General features: G+C 42.3%; 1 protein-coding gene across 1 annotated transcript; it reads left to right on the top strand.

Annotated features, from left to right (window-relative positions):
* The first annotated feature begins 11,770 nt into the window (after window positions 1-11,770).
* LOC147633523 (Transmembrane amino acid transporter family protein) lies at window positions 11,771-14,038 on the top strand. Its single transcript, XM_086806614.1, has one exon. The coding sequence runs from the start codon at window positions 12,047-12,049 to the stop codon at window positions 13,520-13,522; it is 1,476 nt and encodes a 491-aa protein (XP_086662740.1). The 5' UTR covers window positions 11,771-12,046; the 3' UTR covers window positions 13,523-14,038.
* Window positions 14,039-23,253: the final 9,215 nt, after the last annotated feature.

The raw sequence follows: 23,253 nt of genomic DNA, 5'->3' as shown, positions 1-23,253 counted from the left end.
AGAAGTGCTACTTCTGCTGCTAGCACCCTGAATTTGTTGCGTGGTGGGGACAGGGATCTTGCAGTCGGTATCAGAGCTATTTGGCTAATGAGGATCAACCAAGAAGCCAAATATGTCAAAAATTTATCAAGAAGCACAAAAAGGTTGTAATTGTGATAAAATTCATATAATTTGATATTCAAACTGAAATTCGTAAATTAGTAATTGGGTCTTCAGATGGAAGTACTGTAATTGTATGGAATCCCTGACTTGCTTGAGGCCTAGACATGATGGTATTTACCTTATAGTTCCAAGAACCATGACTACCCGTATATACCGAGGGTATAACTGCAGCTCTTTACTGGCAGTATATACGAGTAAATCTAAGACTTGAAATTATAAGCATTCATGCTATCCAGATGATGAATTCGAATGTGGTTGATATGATTTTTAAATTCTGGTTGAGAACTGATGAGTTGATTTGGATTCTGATTGAAAAATGATGATCCCTGAAATTTGGTTGAAATGTAATAAGTTGAGCAAAACCACAATGAGGATGAATGGGACGAGTCCTTATGATGATGTTCATAATTGGAATGATGTTAATGACTTCAGCAAATCACTATGAGATTAGTGGATTGGCAGATGACTACTGTTAACTTTTGATCAGTGGATCAAGTTAAGGGATGATAAATTAAAAATCTGAAAAATTGAAATACCATGGAGGACTGTTCAGATGGAAAAAATTAGTCTGATGGACCATTATTGTGTTAAAGATAAGAATGAGATATGAATGAATTGATAACTGATAATGCGTTCTATATGAGTATCTTTATTCCTTGATTCTGTGGGGAGTCGACCTATTTAGAGAACCCCGGAATCAGTTGAATCAAAAATCGGATTGAATCATAAATAAAGAGACTTAACAAGAATTTTCGTATTGATAGGAACATGGATCGAGGTCGTCATGGTAGAAATGTTAACCCCCAACTCGATGAAGAAGAGCTCGACCTGGATGTTTGTAAAACTCTTCATAGTTTGTAGCCTGGAGCTTTCAAGGGTGAAGGGGAAAACTTGGGCGAGGCTGTGGGGAAGTGGATCGAATTAATGGAAGAATACTTTGATGTCACCAGGTACAATGAGAAGAGCAAAATGGCTCTTGTAAGGCCGAAGATAGTGGAGACAGCTAGAGTGGCATGGAGAAACCACTGCGAGAAAAACCATCTCGACCGAAATACCTAAACCTGGACTGATCTCAAAATTTACCTAAGGACGAGGTTCTGTCCTCCCGGCTTTTTAGAAACAAAGATGAGAACGAATTCTTAGAGTTAACCCAGGGGAGTAGAACTATTGAAACATATCACCAAAACTGAATGAAGAACAACTGATGGCCAGGTTCATTTGGGGACTGAATGAACCTTTGAATATCCTGGTGAAGAATGCCAAGCCAGTTTCCATAACCGAAGCAGTTCAGATGGCGAAGGATTTCGCCAAAGCCTTTGATGTCAAAGTTTCGCCAGCACCTTCACCTTTCAAAAGGTTTTTATTCCCAGAAGATGATTCCAACCTTACTCCACCTAAGAGACATTAGGGTCAAACCCAGGATATGGGAAGTTCCAGAATGGAAGAAATGTCCTTTTCCCAAAACTCAATTCCTTAGATTTCAACTTCAGAAGTTCCACCCTTGAACAAGAGAGTGAAGTGCTATAACTGTCAAGGATTTGGACATCGCAGTATGGATTGCCCAACTTCTTTTGGATCAAGGTTTTCAGGGCAGGGAAATCAGGGATCAAGATTCCAGACTCCAGCCCCTTTCTTCCAAAGTAATCAGGATTCTATCGCCAAAATCAGGGAAATCCCAGAGGTAGACCCTCTATCCAACCTGCAGTTTCAATCCAAAGTAATGCAAGACCTCCACCTCAGAATAGGGGAAGTCAAAGAGAGTTGTTCCCAAATCGGCCGTCCACTTCCAAGGCAGTAACGTTGGAAGTGATTGAAGAAGAAGAAGAAGATGAAAAAGATCATACTACACCTGTGAGATGAGGACATCTCGCGTTTTTTAAGTGGGATAGAATGTAAGATTCCTCCCCAGCCCCTCATGATGTCCAAATTCTCCCCCTATAGTCAAATCCTGTAGTCAAATCCCTCTTCAGAAATATAAAAGATCATGTTTCTACCTGTTTGGCCTAGAGAGAGAAAATATTCGAGAGAGAGGTTATTCAGATTTTGGATGGAAAAATATATCTTTGTATTTAAATAAGTTTCCCCGAAACAGAAGTTCAAAAAGATTTTTAGAAGGTGCATTCGAAATAAATTATAATCTGTTCAAAAGGCCTTATCCTGGGGGTCTAGATTTTTTTAAAGTTTTAAATTAAGGTTTTGAGGGGCTAATCAGATTCATCCAAATGTGTGGAGGAGATAAATGGAAGAAATAAAGAAAATTTTTCCAAAAATGACTTTCACCGGTGAAGTTCCCACGTCGACAGAGATGAGTTTGGGTGTGGGAGCTGAAACTCAAAGAGACAAAGGTGTTTCCCCAACAACATCTCCAAAAATGTTATGGGCTACCACACCTTCACGAAGGAACTCTATGCATTCACCTTTGGAAGAAGAAATAGAACACAAATGTGGTAGGGAACTTACTAATGCTTCGAGCTCATGTCCCTTGAGGTCTCCAAGCTCGATTGAGAAGAGTCGCTCACACCACCACACAAGGCAATCACTCTCTCTCACCTCTCCAAGCATACAAGTATAGAGAAGGCACATGTGCTAGAGTACTCTCTGTCACTCTCTCTCTCAAGACAAAAGCAAGAACTCTCATAGCACAAAGGGGGATTGTGTCCATTCATTTTATGAGAAAATACCTTATATACAATTGGCCCCCCTTATTCACACTTGGGTGCCCAAATCTTACTAACTAAGGCCTTAGGTGGCCAATATCTCATAATGTTACAACTTTTATAGTGCCTTTGCATGACACTTATCAATGTCCTCAATTGGAGGAGCATAATTGTTAATCCTAGCCAGGATTAACAGTCACCAGCTCCTTCAAATCTTTCCCTAGATATACCTGCAAGATGCCATAGGTCTGTTACATTCCCCTAGTATGTGCAACTACCCTATCATCTTGTGAGTGGCTCATCCTATTCCAATTTATAATGACTGTACCAACTCCACAAATGTGCTATCATTCATCTTATTCACATAGTATGCAGACCAGTAGTAGTGCACACAGCTATACATCAACTCAACAACATCTAATACCTATCTTAGACCCTTTTGAAATACCAAACAATTTTTGAAAATCCATATTTTCCACAGACAAGTATATCTAACCAGGCTAAAAACCACATCAACTGTCCCCTTTGATCCAATCAATTTTTCCATTAACCAGTCCCCCCAAGAACCCCTTAGACCTATGTTACCACACACCTAATTAACTATCTTGCTCCACAAACCCCTGATGGTGGCAGGACATCCCCAAAAAGCATGTTTACCATCCTCTACTTCTTATCCACACCTAGAACAAACCCCTGAGATAAAGTTCCTATACACCAACTTGCAACTAAGAGGGACAGCCCACATACATACTTTCCACAAAAAGGTTGCGCTTTCAAAGGTATTCTCAGACCCCATAGTGATTTCCACCTCTTCTTCCAAGCACCCATGCCCTCCAAATCCTATTGTAGTAGGCCACATTCAAATCACTCTTTATCATCTCCTCTCATACAGACATTTGGTAGTTACTCTCATACAGACATTTGGTAGTTACTCTCTCTAACTTGGCCCCATTTATCCAAGTCCAATCACTCTTTATCATCTCCTCTCATACAGACATTTGGTAGTTACTCTCTCTAACTTGGCCCCATTTATCCAAGTCCAATCCTTCAACCAACATGCCTCATTAAATGCTGTAGAGTTCCAACCCCTCCCCACCTCCTCCAAAGCTTGTCTAGCCACCTCTAGGCCTCTTTGATGTATCCTAAACTCATTCCTTACGTACACCAAATCCTTCCACCCCACCCGAGACTCATCCCAACAATCTCCATCCATCTCATTCCCTTGTTGTTGAGCATTCTAGCTATTCTTACATTTAGCTGAGCTAAAGGAGGAGTAAACTTGTGTGACCATTGAAAAGATGCATAAGAGAAGAGATCTTGAACTCTTGCAAGCACACACACACTCACACAAACCCTAGCAGAGAGCACACAAGGTGAGAGGTTGAAAATTCTTCTTCTTCACACAATAAAAAAGGTCTACAAAGAAGATAAAGTGACTAACACACATAATAGAGTATATATAAGCGGTCCATAATGTGAACACGCTAAGAGGAGTGGGTAGATGTGGACTAGTCGGTGTAGTCCAACTGTAGAATCTCTAGCGAAGATATGTCGATGCCAGCTACCAAACCCGCAAGTGATATGAATGTCGAACGGTCATGCAGGCGCCTCGTGAGTGTCAGCTCATGTTGATGTTGACATCTCAACACTCCCCTTCAAGCTCAACTACAACTCATAAACTCCAATCATATCTTGAAATCTGCGGAGCTTCTTAGCTCCCAAGGCCTTCGAAGATGTCAGCAATCTGATCCTATGTGCTGAAGTAGGCCAAGTCGATGTCGCCTGCCACCCCAAGACTCTCTCCTTGATGAAGTGGTAATGTACCCCAATGTGTTTCGTCCATGCATGGAAAACTGGGTTCCTGGCTAACTGTATACTACTAAGATTGTGACAATATTTGACAACCTTTCTCTCCACATGCAACCCTAAATCATGCAAGTAGCTTGCGTAACCAAGCTACCTCACACGCTGCCGAAACATAAATCCACTAGTAGATCTCTTGTCTGAAATGCTACCTGCCTAATCTGCATCTGTGTACCTATATAGCTCCTATGGTACACTTACTGCATAAAACAATGCATAATTAACAGTGGCCCTCAAGTATCGAAGTGTGCGTCACACATTGTCAAGATGTGGTTTGCACGGAACCTGCATAAACTGGCTCTCTAAGCTAACAGTATAGCTCAAGTCTGGCCTGCTGATAGTGACATAGATCAAACTCCCCACAATCTTCCTGTACATAGTGGGATCCTCCAATACATAACTTGCATATGCTTTAAGCTTGCCCATTTGATCTAATGGCACTGAGATTGGCTTACAATCAACCATCCCATACTTGGACAACATGTCCAATGCATACTATCTCTGTGACAGCCAAATACGCTCAGGTGTGCGAGTGACCTCAATTCCCAAAAGTAGCATAGATCTCCCAAATCCTTCATCTCAAACTTTCTTTTGGAGAAGACTTTTCACATGATCAATCTCTTCTAAGTTGTCACCTCCAACAATAAGATCATCTACATATATGGTGATGAGCATAATACCCTTATCACTCTTGCACACATACAAAGAGTGATCTGCATCTGCCATATGAAAACCAATAGTGACAAGTAGCAATCTTGTCATGCCATGCTCGTGGAGCTTGTTTCAGCCTATATAAGGACTTACGAGGCTTACATACATACTCTGGGTGACCTGTATCCTCAAAACCTGGTGGCTGATCCATGTACACCTCTTCATGCAAGTCACCATGCAAGAATGCATTTTTTATATCCATCTGATGTAAAAACTAGCCTTTAGTTGCAACCATCGCAATCACAACTCTCACAGTTGCCATCTTTGCAACAGGGGCAAATGTCTCCTCATAATCAATCCCATGTGTCTGCCCATATCTTTTGGCTACCAATCTAGCCTTGTACCTGCTTATGCTACCATCATTGTTATGTTTCACCTTATACATCCACTTCAGGTAATGGCACCAAATCCCAAGTCTTATTTGCATACAATGCATCCATCTCCTCATCCATAGCTTTCTCTCAACACACATTTCCAATAGCCTCATCAAAACATGTGGGTTCTACAACCTGCACAACTTTTTCCATATACGCATAGTGATGTGCCACATAACCATCATAAGTCAACCTCTGCACATGATTTTTGACTCTTCCAGATCTTCATAACTTTGCATTCATGGCTTCCATAGCCTTCTTCACACCAGGTGTCCTCATTGTTGGAATCCCAAGTGCCTCATCAAGGCTCATCTCCAAGCCACTAGAATCTTCATCAACAAGAGAATGCCCTGCAGAAATGTCAAGCATAACAAGGGGCTCAACCACTTTCTCTTTGCTGTTATGTGATGTGCCAACAACTACATTTTCAGGACTGGTATTATGAAGTAGCCTGTTATGTTATGTGATGTGCCAACTACATTTTCAGGACTGGTATTATGAAGCAGCCTGCCACTCCATGGTCTATCAATAGAACCGCTGGATGAGGACTCTCTTGGTCCACTCAATGACTGTGATTACTGACTAGCATTCTCTGAAACCACATTTCCACTTACATCAGCCCCCCCAACAGCATCCTTTTCAGCAACATACCAGCTACTCATCTCATCAAATACAATATCCCTACTTACCCTCAATTCACGTGTAGCAAGATTATAACATCTATATCCCTTTTGCTCAAGGGAATACCCAATAAACACACATTTTTTTGCTTTTGGATCCAGCTTGGTACGTAACTCGTCTAGCACATGCACATATGCAATACATCCAAAAACTTTCAAGTGAGACAAATCAGGTTTCTTGCCCGTAAACTTCTCCTCTGGTGTTCCATCATGTATGGCTATAGTAGGAGTCTTGTTCATGATATAAACTGCTATAGACATAGCCTCAGCCCAATAGCTATGTGGCATATCTCTGTAATGTGCATGTTTTTCCACTCAGCAACTCCATTTTGCTGCAGAGTGTATCTACATGTAAATTGTCTCTGAATGCCATTCTTTCGCAAGAATTCAAAGAACTCATTCAAGAAGTATTCTCCCCCTCCATCTGACCTTAGGCACTTCACATGCTTTCCTGTCTGTTTTTCAGCCATAACTTTGAAATTCTAAAAATGAGTGAACACCTCAATCTTCTCCTTCATGAAGTACACCCACACTTTCCTCATGTGGTCATCAATGAATGTTACGTAGTACCTGCAACCACCAATAGACATAGTCTTCGTAGGACCCCATACATGTGAATGCACAACATCTAGTACATTTCTGCTCACATTTCTGTCATGTGGAAATACATGTTTTGTTTGCTTTCCAAATTGACATGCTTCACAAACTTTCTGCATACCTTCAACTTTAAACTTAGGCAGCCCTGTCAGAATTTGTTTAGTCTGCATAGACTTTATTCTTTGCACATCGACATGCCCACTTCTCTTATGCCAAATGTATGTATCTGCAACAACTCCTGAACCATTTGCAAACATTGCAATACTCACTTCAGGCATATTGACATTCAATGTAAACATTCTACCCACTCTGTTGCCTTTTGCAACCAACCCGCACTTATCTTTGAAGTCTTCTACATAACAGCCATTAGGGTTGAACCGAACCTGCAAACCCTGCTCAATCAGAAACCAAATTCTTTGTAATTTTTGGAGCATGAAGTATGTCTGCAAGGTACTTCACCTTACCATCCTGCATAGACAATGGCACATCCCTAACATGGGCAATTGGATGAGCAGTGTCATCCCCTGTTTCAACAAAACCTATTTTTTCAAGACTCTTCATTTCCTTGAACCACTCACTATGACTTGTCATGTGGTTCGAAGCACTTGAATCAACATACCATACATCATCCTTACATGCTGCTACATCATTTCCAGACACAGCATTAACCATATGTTGCATAGCTAATAACCTCTCATCATTTCTGCTACAGGATGCATAGTTGCTTTGCTGCACTTTTTTATTTTGCATGTCACTCTGCTTCTTATAGCAATCTGCCTGCACATGCCCAGGCTTACCATAGTAAAAACAGCCTCGTGTATCATTATGTTGCCTTTGCCAATTACCACGACCTCGTTGACTTCCTTTGCTTCTAAACTAGCCTCTTTCACCTGTATGTCGTTGTTGTGAATCCTGGGACTGTTGATGTTGCTGCTGACCATAATTCTGATTACCTGTTCGGCCACCACCTTGGCCACGTCCATGACCTCTACCTTGTCCTCTACCTGCACTTGTGTAGTAGAAGGCCTGTTGCTTTGAATTGTTTCTATTTTGTGAAGACTGTTGATCTTCACCCAAGTTCTTCTCTTCAATGATCAATATTGACACCAAATCTGTGAAGTTGGGAATGTTCTCTCGAGTCTGAATAGATGTCTTGAACGCCTTGTATTGTGGCCACAGAGACACACTTCCACCTTATCATCATCAACAACAGAAACACCAATTGATGCAAGGGATTCCATAATGCCCTTGATCTTCAAAGCATAATCATTCACAGACATATTCTTATTTTCCACACTATGAAGCTCATTCTTCAATTGAATTTTTTGTGCCTTGGTGTTGGTTTCATATAGCTTCACCAAGGTGTCCCATGCCTCCTTAAGTGACTTGGCATCCTATATATGCCCAATCATAGTGTCATGTATGCTGATAGAAAGCCAATACATGACTTTCCTTGCTCCTTGATTCCAATCCTTGAACTCTTTTATATCTGCAGCAATTGGATTAATCTCTGGTGCCTCCTTATGTTCACCATCAGGAAATTTGTTAATCTAAACCTCCAAGCATGGAAGTTGTTCTTGTTAAGCTTCTCTGCAACAATCTGGTTTATTCCATCATTTGACATCTTTTCTGTAACACAAATTTACCAACAACAACACTCTTACTTTACCTACACAAACTGATGGAGGCGCTTCTGGACCTCCGTGTTTCAGTTCGCAGCAGGCGTTCACGACGGTGAGCACTACGGGTAAGTTTCGATTCTCTGCATAACTTCATCTAATAGGACAATATAGTTGTCCTATAGCTTTCCTTCCTTTGAACAAAGCTCCTCAATCGGAGGTCGTTTACCGGTGCCTCCTAAAGAGCTCCCGACAAGGGTGTAGTAGCCAACACAAAGGGGGAAGAGTAGATGAAGCTCTTGCCCTCGTACCACTTCCTATGCTTCTCTTACCCTTAGCATGATCCAGGCTCTAATACCATGAAAAGATGCAGGGGAGAAGAGAGCTTAAGCTCTTGCAAGCACACACACACTCACACAAACCCTAGAAGAGAGCACACAAGGTGAGAGGCTAAGAATTCTTCTTCTTCACACAACAAAAAAAGGTATACAAAGAAGATAAAGTGACTAACATACATAATAGAGTATATACAAGTGATCCATATGTGAACATGCTAAGAGAGGAGTGGGTAGATATGGACTAGTCGGTGTAGTCCAGCTGTAGAATCTCTGGCGAAGATATGTCGATGCCAGTGATATAAATGTTGAACGGTCATATAGGTGCCTTGTGAGTGTCAACTTATGTTGAGCTTGATATCTCAACAACCACCATATCCGTAAGCTAAACAAAGAATTCCATGTGACCCTTTTACATCCTTCCCACTTCATTAATCCCATCACCTCTTTCCAATTGTAACATAGGAACTTATCAAAGGGAGAGCTTTGAATTCTTAGTGGAGCATGTGAGAATAACTTTCCTCTCCAATCTAGTCATGCACTTCCCCTTACACTATACACTAGACTCCTCTATCAACTCCCTTACCATTTTCATCCAAATCTCCTCCTGCTACTTTGCTGTAAACATTTTGGTAGGCCAGTTGCCACTCTAGCCTTAGTATGAATGAGCAAATGCAGTATTCCCAGCCCTCTGAAGTCTTTGGGCATACTTACTTTCTCCCAAGCAAGCCAGGCTAGATATACCCTACTATCCCTATTTCTTTTCCAAATGAACTTCCTAATTGGAGCCATAATCTTCTTTTAATGGCATTTTCTGAAGTCCACCACTAGAGACAAAAAACATCACTCATGCATTCAAAACTTATTTTACAATAGCCACTTGGTCATGAAAAGACACCTTGATTGCTTCCCATTTCTTTAATTTGCCTAGGATCCTATCTATTGCCCAATTAGCCATATCCTTATTAGTTACCCCGAAAAGGAGCCCTTAAGTGCCTGACAATCTGCCCCTTCCTTATAACCTCACACCCCAACCTTTCCATATTGTCATCCTCTTCAGTCAAACTAATAATTCTAGATTTGTGTATGTTGCATCTAGACCCAGAAGCATCAGCAAACAATTGTAATATTTGCAAGGCTTGTCTTACATTGTCATTATCAACCTGTAGGAATAGCAATGAGTCATCTGCAAAACACTGCACTACTAATTGCTCCCCATTTTTCAATTTCTATAATGTATTGTTTCTAAAAGGCCAGGTGGGGGTGCATTGCTCTTATTTGGGAAATTTTCACGAGTCATATCTTATCCATCCTATAGATGACCCACTTATATTTATCAAAATGTTTCTCTTTAAATGGGGTTTTGATTCATTGTTTTTAAAAAGAAGCATAGATGATATGCTTGATTTAGAATGCAGCAAGGGTCCGTGAAAGAGAAAAGAATTATGTTTATGCTAAAGCGAAGGCCAAGTTGGACCAAAGGGTTAGATATGAAGTCTAAAATCAAAGTAAGGATGATTTCAAAGGCCACGAATAGGCCACCAAAATCCTTTTTTTGTAAATAATTAATTAACCCCAGAGTTTTAGTAAAGGTTTAACTTTAGTTTAGTGCCAGTTTCACTCTTATGTTTGTTTTTGGTGATAAATAAATCAAAAGAGATCTTCTTTTTTAGTATTCTTTATTCATGCCAATCTTTCAAACCTTCTAAATAAAAAAAGATCTTCTTTTTTAGTATTTTTTATTCATGCCCCTCTTTCAATGCCTGTTATTTGCGTGTGCCTCTTTCTCTCCCCTCTCCGCCTTTCACTCTCTTCCTTGAGGATCCCTTCTTTTTCTTTTTTGGGCACCCCTCTCCCCCCCAAACCTAAGCACATGGACTGTCCCCCCCCCCCCCCCCCTTCTCTCTCTCTCTCTCGTTTGAGCATGAGCATCCCTATCACTCTCTTGGGCACCTGAGCTAAGGGGTATTGCAACATCTGTCCTCTCTCTCTCTCTCTCTCTCTCTCTCTCTCTCTCTCTCATTTAAGCGTGAGCATCCATGTTGCTCCCCCCCCCCCCCCTCTCTCTCTCTCTCTCTCTCTCTCTCTCCCGCATGTCTTCCTAGAGCATGTCTTCCTAGAGCAATAAACCTATGGGCAGCGTTATCGGTCTTTCTCTCTCTCTCCCGCATGTCTTCCTAGAGCAATAAACCTATGGGCAGCGTTATCGGTCTTTCTCTCCTGCCATTATGTTTCTTTTATGCAAGGAGGATTCAAAGGCTTTACCAGCCTTTCTTGTTTTTGCAGGAGTACATGCAACTCTCCCTGTCTCTATGTTTGCTGGTCTCTATGCACAGTTAAGATGAGAGGTAGGGTATGCTCTGTTTGTGTGTCTTGAGAGGAGGAGGAGGAGGAGGAGGAGGATGATGAGAACTTGGGGCGGAGGTAGCATTTCCTTCATCGTAGGCAACGAAGATGCAACTAGAGAAGTTTCTTTCTTAGTTTTTTTAGTATGGATTAGCTCCTACTCGAAGGGTATGTTACATTAACCAATGCAAGATAACCTCCAAATTTCAGCAATGGATTCCCCCTTTTCACCGTACCCCAGGAAGAACATCACCTTAAATAGGCTCCTTTTGTGAGGTGTGATTTCTATCCGAAGGGACTTGGTGCCTTGAGGGTATGCTAGCCCGCCCCGAACTATTAGGGTATGCTAGCCAGCCCCGAGAATAGTTCGGGGCGGGCTCCCTTCGGATAGAAATCCCACCTCACACCTTTACCCTAGTTTCTATGTGCCAAGAAATGCTCGTGATCCAAAACTAAGATCCTCTTGAAATCCTCAGCAAGGCATATGATCGTGCCCCACACAGCGTAAACTCTCATATGTAGGAGATCGTCCCCGCGATGACAAAGCATGTAGGATTCCATTGAAAGCGCAAGGGTGTGTATCAGGCAGATAACAGATAACAGGAGCAGGTGGAAAGGAGAGCAAGAGGAGATTCAGAACGCAGAGAAGTAGCAGGAAGCCAGAAGCACTAGAAGAAAAACGAGGAGCAGCAGCAACAGCAGATGATGAAGCCCTCCTTGTTGCCTCCATCTCCGCCCTTGGATCTGGAGCTCGAGCTTCATCCCTACCGTACACACCATGGTAACACATCACTTTCCTCAGATCCATCGTCTTTTGCAGCATCCACCCTCTCATTGTCCTCTTCGGTCACCGCAAAGCTCGACCCACATGCCAGCGATGACAACCTGCCCCTCCTTCCCCCATCATCTCCTGACTTAAAAGGCGGGGCTGGCATCGGAGGCGCCGTGTTTAACTTGGCCACCACCATTATTGGTGCAGGCATCATGGCCCTCCCTGCCACTATGAAGGTGCTAGGCCTTCCTCTAGGTTTTTTTGCCATCGTGGCTATGGGTCTTGTCTCTGAAGCCAGCATTGAGATGCTGATCCTCTTCTCTACCCACCTCATGGTCTGGACATATGGGGAGACCGTGCAGGGTGCATGTGGCTCCATCGGCCGTAAGCTAGCTGAGATCTGCATCATTGTGAATAATGGGGGCATCCTCATTGTGTACCTTATCATCATCGGGGAGGTGCTCTCGGGTTCCAAAACAGGGGATCATGAGGGTTTTCTGGACCAGTTCGCCGGAAAGCATGGCTGGTGGAGCAACAGAAGCCTGGTAATTTTCCTAACCCTCGTCTTGGCACTTGCCCCTCTTTGTTTTCTCAAACGCATTGATTCCCTGCGGTTTTCCTCTGCAGTGTCCATCCTCCTTGCTGTCCTCTTTGTCCTGCTCTCCACAGGCATTGCGCTAGTCAAGCTCGCCCTAGGTGATCTAGCCATGCCCCGTCTTCTCCCTGACCCCTCTTCTGTACTAGACCTTCTGGTGGTCATCCCAATCATGACCAATGCCTTCATCTGCCATTTCAACGTTCACCCCATCTACTATGAACTTCGTAATCGCTCCCCTGCTGCCATGAACAAGGTTGGCCGCATCTCCACTTTACTATGTGTTGTTGTGTATTCCATGACTGCCATCTCTGGATACCTTCTTTTTGGAGACTCCACAGCCTCTGATGTGCTCACCAACTTTGACAAAAACCTTGGCATCCGCTACAGCTCCCTCCTTAATGCCGTCATTCGAATAGGCTATGTCATCCACCTCATGCTAGTTTTCCCAGTTATCCACTTCTCACTGCGCCAGACAGTGGAATTGTTTTTTTTCCCCCTGGCCCGTGAGAGCAGTCGCAGATTTGTATGCATCACACTGCTGCAGCTAACACTCACCTATCTGGGCTCGGCCTTCATCCCCAACATCTGGATTGCTTTTCAGTTTACCGGAGCCACGACGGGGCTTTCTCTTGGCTTCATCTTCCCAGCTTTGGTTGGGATACGGTGGTGGAAATATCTCAACGTCGGATCACGCAAGCGGAGGGTTATCTTCATTGGCTCTTGGTCAATGCTGGTAATGGCAGTTATGGTCAGCTTCATAGGTGTTACAGGAAATATTATCAACTTGGCCCAAAGTTTGCATAGCTGAAGGATGGCACTGGCAAGTTAGCCATGGGGAGCTATTTCTCTGTTTCTTACAGAGCTCTTTCATTTTTAATGGCTCTCCTCACTCGAGCTTTTTCGCGGAGATGTTTGTTGTAAAGTTGAGGCTGCTAATCATTCATCATAAAGTGCCCATTGATTTGTTCAATGATCTTTTGGGGGGTCTTAATAAACTACTAGTGCCCTTGATATGGATGTTGCAGCTACATCCTGGTTTTACAGTGTTTAATGACAAACTACTGGTTGTTGCAAGGCATCCCCCAACATTAAAAGGTTGCTCCTGATTTCTCAACGGGGAAGGAGCAAATTTTGTAAGCTAGGGAACTCTTCAGCATGTAAGCAATGGAAGGGATTGGTGCAGCAGCAGAAAACCTTATTATGCTTGGATTGAGATTAACTTCATCTATTGAGTCATGGTACTAAGCCTTGTTGGATTGGGCGAAGAGGGTTTTGTCTGGAGACAATATGTGATGATATCTGATGCATAGATAATGTGATTAAATCTGTCATGAAATTGCCAGGTCTCAGATTGTCTGTGAGTGCAGGTTTTATGACAGCATAGGTGCTCAACAATTTTGTTTTGTGTAGCCGATGAGCATCTTTGATTGTAGAGTATAAACGTTCACCTTTTTTACACCAACAATTGAGGCTATTTTCAAGCTTGCGAACTGGGATTCCACCTAATGCCCATAAATTCAAGGAGTATGGTCAGCCAAGTTACTTACCATTATACTTTTTCCACTCAGCCAAGACTTGCTCTGTGCCAATCCCTGCCCATGCAAAGGGCAGGCATAGTTTTGCACTTCAGCCTTACTTTGCGTGGTCTTTGCTTGCTGCACATGTGGCTTGATTCTACAATCCATTATATATGGATGGCTGGTGCTCATTCACTTGAGTGCTTGTCCATTATCTAGCCTTCTTAATTTCACGTTTGGAATAGGGCACCATATGACCTGCTGTTGCAAGTGGATTCCAGTGGTCATCTTTGGCAGGTCAGTAAATGTGGTGAGCTGATATTACATTAATAAAGATCCTTTCTTTAGTGGCTAGGCAAGCCATTTGTGCAAAAAGAGAAAGTTACAGGTTGGGCATCTTGAGCATGGATATAAGAGGAGCCAAAGACCAGCTTGAGTCCTAAATAGGATGATGCTTGAATATCTAGTGTAATGTTTTAAAAAAATTGAAAGTGAGGGTACACATTAAACTTCAAAAGTGCAGCAATCAAGGTGTTCCCTTAGCAAAACAGCACCTTTGTCATCATATCTTTAATGTGCTTTTATTAGCCGTTGCATTTATTGCCAACTTTAAGCCTACTTCAGTAGTGGGATGAGGTTTGGGTAATGTGCATGCATTGTATCAATCAGGTCCTTGAGCGTTCACTTTGTACCTTTAGAGAACGTGGCTTCTCGGGTCTCTCTTGCGCTATGTTAGGTGTGGAGCTTGAGCTGGGTTTGCAATCATCATAATGGAATCTTTTTGTGCATCTGAAAAAATTCTTTAATCCTACAACTTGAATAAACTACAAATCAAAAGGAAGCCAATGAAGAGTAAAGTCAACGAGGCAATTTACATAGGAAATATGTTGGAAAACACATGATGTAACACAAAGTAGAGGTCATCAAAAAGTAATCCACGACTTTATTAAAATTGTATTATAATTCACTCAACATGCTCCTTCACATGGGAGATGAAAACATAAGTCTTGTGTTGCAACTTAGGAAAAGATTCAAAGTGCAAAAAGTAGATGCATCATTTTTGAAGTCTTTGTACCTACTAAATTTTATAATTGAACGTGCACTCACCTTGCTATTGTGGGTAGTGATTAAGTACATTGCCTAGATGATACTCAAATCTGATGGTAAAAGTTGTGAAGTGTTTTTTTTAAATAGGGGCTCGGAGAAGTTTTGGCAGAAAAAGGGGAAAAATCATTCAAAAATGCCTATAAAAATCAAGCGCATAGGTTGGGGGTTTGTTTCTAGTGGGATTGGAAACTAGATTCCAATTGATTGTGGAGTTTCCTTGGGCCCCTACTAGAAAGAAGGTGAGAATGGTCTATAATGGTTATTATGTAGGATTTGGATGGTAGAAACATTAAATATGAGCTAGACCATAGATAAATAGGCTATAGGCCATAGTTGCCAAGTTGCTAGTTGGACTTTCTAACTTTTGAGATGGCAAGTGGCTATGAGTTATGGAACCAAAAAAAGTGCATAATGTTGGATGACTCTTGTGGAATGATTATTGTAAAATGGCCATAGACTTTGAGGACATGTTGGAATTACCTCAACCATATGATACTAAGTCTCTATCTTTGCTTGCACCATCTTGACTTTTTTGAGTAGTCAGGACTCATGAGCTCATGAGAAGCAACATGATTATAGAAACGAGCAAGGCTATATTAGGAAAAAAAAAAGCTAAAGGAGGTAAGAAGCATCTCTATTAGAGAGTTGATCTAGTGCTCAATATGTAGACACAACTATACCAAAAAAACATTTTGTGGCCTAGACCATTGCTTTATTGCATGCACTTGGGAAATCACAATACCACCATATCCTTGTGCTCAACTCAATTGCCTATGCCAAGGTAGCCTTTAGCCCAATTGCCCATGCCAAGGCAACCTCTAGCTTTCACTTGGTCATCTTGCAGATGTTGTTGTGGCCTATGTGAATTAAAATGTGTAAAACTAGCCAAGGGGGATGTATAGGATACTTGACATACTTATACTGCCACATCGGTCTTTACTACCACAACCACCTACGCCTAAACACATGTTGATTAATCAAGTTTTGGTCGAGGAGTTGCTAGAAGAAGGGGAGTAACTAGAGCTAATAAACAATAACTATGAGAAGCATAGGATATCTTGTCGAACTTCTATATCATGTAAGGTGCTATACTAGTTTCGATGTTCCAAACCATGGCCCATTGGAAGTGGCGGGATATCACTATGAGGAGGGCTTCATTGCAATGTTATAATTTTTAGAGACCCCACCGAATAATAGAGTGTTCTCTCAAGAATGTTATGCCAAATCAATCGCAAGCATATGTGCAAACAATGACAAAGTCTTTACATGTTCAAAGTGTAGGGTGGATCGTTTCATTAGAGATTATCCATACAAATCAATCATACTTCTGTTAAGAATCATGGGTATCTAGAGCATGCAACAACGAAAGCAATGGAAACAAGAGGAGAGCAAGTATGAAAGAATGAACAAGCATAAACAACTTACTCAATGATCATGAAGACACCATAGCTTGAGAGAGGACACAAGATGTATAGAAAGCTTCTTGTATTACTTTCTATTTCAACCACTCCAAAGTTGGCTTACCCTTCTCCTTCATGTGTTACAAAAAGTAGGGTCTTGCCCTTTATATAGGGTCCACCAAGGGCTAGGGTTGGGCTAATCCTAGATACCTTTTCCACCCACATGCCCACTTTATTTGCGTATGTTCACACCTCCATTACCTCTTCCTCTCTCCCTTAACCTTGTACATTGTACATTTCAACACCCCCTCTCAATGCCACCATGGGACTAGAAGTTCAAAAAAGACCCCCTCTCAACCATAGGATAGAAGATAGGTATGTAGCCTTTATATGATAGGATTTTACAAAAGAGATGAGTTATACAGTAATGTGGTTCACTCCCAATTCTAGTAAGCATGTTTTAGTCCTTAACTAGAAGAGTTGCTCGGCATGTGGGGAACTTACAAAAAGACCCCCTCTCAACCATGGGATAGAAGATAGGTAGGTAACCTTTATATGATAGGATTTTACAAAAAGAGATGAGTTATAGAGTAATGTGGTTCACTTGCAATTCTAGTAAGCATGTTTCAGTTCTCAACTAGAAGAGTTGCTGAGCATGTGAGGAACTTACGAAATTCCCCTCAACCTTAGTGACGTGTTGAGATATCGAGCTCATCTAGTGAGGCGGTGGACACTGAGATGACCCACCTGGGGGATAGTCCCCACACTTACACCACTGGCATGGTTGGTGAGATCATGTGATATATGCGGCTAGTGGGATGACAGGCTGTGTTGACAGTCATTCTAGAGACTGGCATAGTTATAGTGCCAACTCATTTAGTTGGGTTCACACTATAGAGAACCCTAGTATGTATTTGGTTGAGTACCTTTCATATAGTGTGTACTCTTATCTTTGTATATGGTGTGTTGAGTGTTGTGTGAAGAAAAGAAGATTTTCAGCCTCTCACCTTGTGTGTTCTCTTTTAGGGTTTTATGAGTGTGTGTGTACTTGCAAGAGCTCAAGCTCTCTTCTCCCTTGCATCTTTTCATGGTATCAGAGCCTGGTTCATGCTAAGGACTGAGCTGCAAGCAAGAGAAGCACAGGAAGCGGTACGAGGGTAAGAGCTTCATCTACTCTTCTCTATTTGTGTTGGTGGCGACTACACCCTTGTCGAGAGCTCTACGGGAGGCACCGGCAAACAATCTCTCATTGAGGAGCTTTCTTCACGCAGGAGTAAAGCTATAGGGCAACTATATTGTCCTATCGGACTAAATTTTTTGGCCGAAAACGCGTTTCGGGCGCGTTAGAACCTCTGTTTTTCAGAAAGCAGGTGAATTCGAGCACTGCCGGGTAAGTCATCGATTCTCTACAGAACTTTGTTTTAAGAACTGCGGGAAGACAGATTGGATGTGCAGACATTGTGTGTGCTGCAAGGAGGTCAACAGTAGGTCACTGGTTGTGACATTTGAGTGTAGTACAGTACCGTTGTTGCAGAAAATACAGCAATTTGTGCAAGACAAACAAGAGTGCTGTTTCTGGTAAATTTGTGTGTCTGGCAAGATGTCAAATGATGGCATAAACCACATTGTTGTTGAGAAACTTGATAAGAACAACTTCCATGCTTGGAGGTTCAGGTTGACAAATTTCCTGATGGGAAAGGGTTACTGGGACTATATAGAAGGTGAGCAGCATGAAGAGGCACCGGAGATACCGGAGATTAATCCGACTGCTGCAGATGTGAAGGAGTTCAAGGATTGGAACCAAGGAGCCAGAAAAGTTATGTATTGGCTCTTTATCAGTATACAAGACACCATGATTGGGCACATACAGGATGCCAAGTCCCCCAAGGAGGCATGGGACACCTTGGTAAAACTCTATGAAACGAATACCAAGGCACGAAAGATACAGTTGAAGAATGAACTTCATACTGTGGAGAAAAAGAGTATGTCTGTGAATGACTATACATTGAAGATCAAGGGTATTGTGGAATCCCTTGCATCTATTGGCGTTTCAATAGATGATGATGATAAGGTGGAAGTCTGTCTACGTGGTCTCGGGCCACAATACAAGGCATTCAAGACGTCTATTCAGACTAGGGAAAACATTCCCAATTTCACAGATTTGGTGTCTGTTGATTATAGAAGAGAAGAGCTTGGGTGATGAAGACCAACAGTCTTCACAAAACAAAAACAGTTCAGAGCAACAGGCCTTCTACACAAGTTCAAGAAGAGGACGAGGTAGAGGAGGCCGTAAACGGGGACTAAGGAGGTGGCCGAACAGGTAATCAGAATTATGGCCAGCAGGCAGCAACAACAACAGTCCTAGAATTCACAATAACAATAACACGCAGGTGGAAGAGGCCAATTCAGAGGCAGGGGGAGTCAAAGAGGTCGTGGAAATTGGCAAAGGCAGTATAATGATACAATTGAATGTTTTTATTGTGGAAAGCCTGGACATGTGCAGGCAGATTGTTATAAGAAGCAGGGGGAGTCAAAGAGGTCGTGGAAATTGGCAAAGGCAGTATAATGATACAAGTGGATGCTTTTATTGTGGTAAGCCTGGACATGTGCAGGCAGATTGTTATAAGAAGCAGGCTGACATGCAAAATGGGAAATTGCAGCAAAACAACTATGCATCCTCGAGCAGAAACAATGAGGATAATGAAAGGTTGTTTGTTATGCAGCATGTCGTTAATGCCATGTCTGAAAATGTTGAAGCAGCATATAAAGATGATGTATGGTACGTTGATTCAGGTGCTTCGAAGCACATGACAAGTCATGGGGAGTGGTTCAAGGAGATGAAAAACCTTGAAAGACCAGGTTTTGTGGAAACAAGGGATGACACTGCTCATAAAGATGAATGAGTTTTTTATGAATATGAAGGGCAATAATGGCATGAGTCCTCTCATCATCTTCTGCCACCTTCGGATCTTCAAGGTCCACCTTCTTCATGCCTTTTACCAAAGGCCATAAACCTTTGAGCATGATCATATATTTTACTTGAACTTGCCAAGTATGGAAACCCTCACCATCAAACTTCTCAATCGAGGCGATTGATAGGGGTAGGAGAGGTCTTACCACTTGCAAAAAAACAAGGGCAGTGTCTAGCTCCATTTACAAGGCAAAAAAATAATTCAAGTTTGAAGAGTGGTGTGCTTGAAGTAGGTTCAAAAATTTAAAAACAAATACCTCTTAAACTTTTGATGAACAAGAAAGAAAGAAAGTTATATTAACATCTTCGGAAGACCCCAAGGGCCTATGAGACCAAAAGTAATACAATGGTACCATGGATATATTGAGCCATGGAAAACTGAAAGAAAAAGTAAAATGAAAACATATGACAGTACATGTGATCAGCGATGATCCTGCGTAGAGTGAGATATGTTGTGATAAGCTAATGACGATACCTGCCTCGGCCATAACCGATCTGATGGTGGAGTGAATGTCAGGCCTTTGTGATGGGAGCGTGACATGTCGGTGGAGAACCTCACGAATCCGTCTCTGTGGGGTCTTGATGCTCTGGGTCGGGGATGTCTGGCTCGTAGTTTGGATCGAGCTCTCTCACTAAGAACTCCTATGGGGCGTGGAGCTGGAGCATGGGTACGGGTGGTGGGCTTTGATGTCGTAGTAGAGATGTGGATGTATGCACCACAAAGAAATCTGTGATGGCTCTCTGTGAGGTGTCGTGTCGGAGCCGGGGCTCTCTCTGAGCATGCTACCTCAACACTATATCCCTGTGTCATCCGCCGAGCTCCATCAAGTACATGCCCAAGCACCTTTGGCTTTGTAATCCTTTTCTCTTTGGCTTTGTAATCCTTAGAGAAAAGGATTTGAAGAACCTTAGAGATAAAGGTTTTAAAAAACCTTAGAGAAAGGTGTAAAAGAACCTTGGAGAAAAAAGATTTGAAAGAAAGGTTTTAAAACAAAACCTTAGAAAAGATTTTCTCTCTCTCAGAAGAAAACACAGTTCACATTTTGCTGCTCGACGTGAGTTGCCCGATCCCTGATGTTGCTGTTGTGTTGGAGGTGGCAGTCAGCTACTAAGGCAACAGAAGGTTGGCGATGCACACAGTGCACAAGGGCTGGGCTTGCTGTAATTGAAGCAATCAGACGGCTCAGTCCCGTCGCCGTCGGCGGGGACGGTAGTGTGGCTACCATTGAACGGACGACGACGTTGCCATGCTGTTGATGGACAGCGGCGGCAATCAACTTTCCGCCTCCTGATAATGCTGACTCCCCCTTTGAAATGGGGCTAAGAGAACATGCCAAACACAGCTTCAGAGGTGACTCCCTTATGACTTCTTCATGGCTCTTATGCTTAAAGAGGATCATCGAGAACGAAAAATGCGGACAGAAATTCTTTGAGCCCCCAAAAAAATAGTGACGGAACTTACAGCAACGTTTTGTCTCCTCCTCCTCCTTCTTTTTGTCATTGAGACGATCGTCGTCTTCTTCTTCTTCTTCTTCTTCTTCCAAGCTTCAAGAGCTTGTTGATGATGCAAGCTTCCTCTTGATAAAGCTCTTCAAAACTTGCTTTCTCCTCCACTCCTTCTTGAAGCTCCTCTCCTTCTTCTACCACAACTGTCTTGCTTGGGAATGACTTATGAGAGAGAGAGAGAGAGAGAGAGAGAGAGAGAGGGAGTCTTAACCTTAGTAAGGCTTTGATACTATGTTAAGAATCATTGGTATCTAGAGCATGCAACAGCAGAAGTAATGGAAACAAGAGGAGAGAAAGTATGAAAGAATGAACAAGCATAAACAACTTACTGAATCATCATGAAGACACCATAGCTTGAGAGAGAACACAAGATGTATAGAAAGTTTCTTGTATTACTTTCTATTTCAACCACTCCAAAGTTTGCTTACCCTTCTCCTTCATATGTACAAAAAAGTAGAGTCTCCTGCCCTTTATATAAGGTCCACCAAGGACTAGGGTTGGGCTAACCCTAGATCCCTTTTCCACCTACATGCCCACTTTATTTGAGTGTGTTCACACCTCCATTACCTCTTCCTCTCATCCTTAACCTTGTACATCATATATTTCAACAAATTCAAACTTATGCCAATCTCCCATAACAAGCCTCCACATGATTAGTGTACAACCTAGATGAATATATGACCCCACTAAATGTATTTGTAGCCATTTATATGGTAGTGATGCGTGGACGTAGGGAGATAATGGGCCGAGACTTTTTTCTCCTTTAGGAGGTTTTTTCTTCCGAGCATATGTATGCACTCTTATGAGTGTGTGTAAGTGACCATATCGTGTCACTTCACTTGTTCTTCGCTCATTCTCATCAATGTACTTTTAGTGTCGTGCTTCCATCTATCTCTCCTTGCTTACTCAGAGCATATTCTCTTAGCTCTCATCCCCTTGTCATCTTCTCCTGGAGTTGCGCTTTTGAGTGTCTTAGATTGATCTATCCCCTTAGGCTGAGAAGGTATACCCTATAGTGTATTTTTAAATCTTTGTTAACTACATTAACCAATTTTTTTTGCATTTTAGAGTGTTTTGGTCGCGTTTTGGGACTTGTTCGTATGCTTCAATGTTTTCATAGGTAAAAATAGGTCTTGCACAAAGTCTTAAATAAGGCTAATATCCTAATGGATGAAGTAGACTCTCACCATCCCTCCACAACCATCCTACGGTCTCCTTAACTCGCAACAGTATAGCCTCCAACTCAACCTTCTTCAGAATAATATCTACATAGATGAGTGCATCCCCATGTTGGCTTTCCAAATCATCCTCTCCAAAGTGCCATGGGTATCCCACCTTACCATTGCCATGCTATTTTTTCAAAACACCATCTCACTCATTGAGCCCTCCACCATCTTTTTCCTCCCCCACCATGTCCTCTACCTCAACCTCTAATGATGGTGTCGTGTACTTACTTTCTCCAATCGCCTAGAAGAGGGCAAACTCATATTTTTCCTCAAAAACCTCTACCCTTACAGTAAGATCCTTGTTCTCACCGCGCAACGAATTCAAGAGTGCCAGCAGCGGAAGTAGCACATCTTGCGCGGGGCAGGGTCCCACACTCGGGGCCTCACCCACGGATATCCGGACAAGAGACTAATCCATCGGTTCTTCCAAAACCTTGAACCCGGAAAAACTTTCCTTGCGCCTGAAAAGTACGGGTGATTCCTCCAGGATAAATTTTTCTCTAATAATGTAGTCAAAAGCCTGAACTAACTGAACTGATCTGACCGAACCCGTAAGTCCCATAGACAGATCAGGAGAAAGATTGCACTTGGATCATAGAGACCAACGCTTTTTTCCTCATTGAGAGGCACAGCCGTTGATTCTTTTCCATAGAACAATTTTTTTCCGGGATTTACTTCATCTATTGTACTATAACAGAATTGAGTCTCAATTTAGGGATCCATCAGTCCACCCTAACCCCATCTAGTCCTGTGGGTTAGCCAACCGCCCAACCACTGTAGTGATGGGATCCAATTTAAGAATTTGGTTAGGT

This window comes from Cibotium barometz, chromosome 12 (assembly GCF_041138505.1).
Source record: "Cibotium barometz isolate CiBa-2024 chromosome 12, ASM4113850v1, whole genome shotgun sequence".
Lineage (NCBI taxonomy): Eukaryota > Viridiplantae > Streptophyta > Polypodiopsida > Cyatheales > Cibotiaceae > Cibotium > Cibotium barometz.
This window is presented reverse-complemented; position numbering and strand designations above follow the sequence as displayed.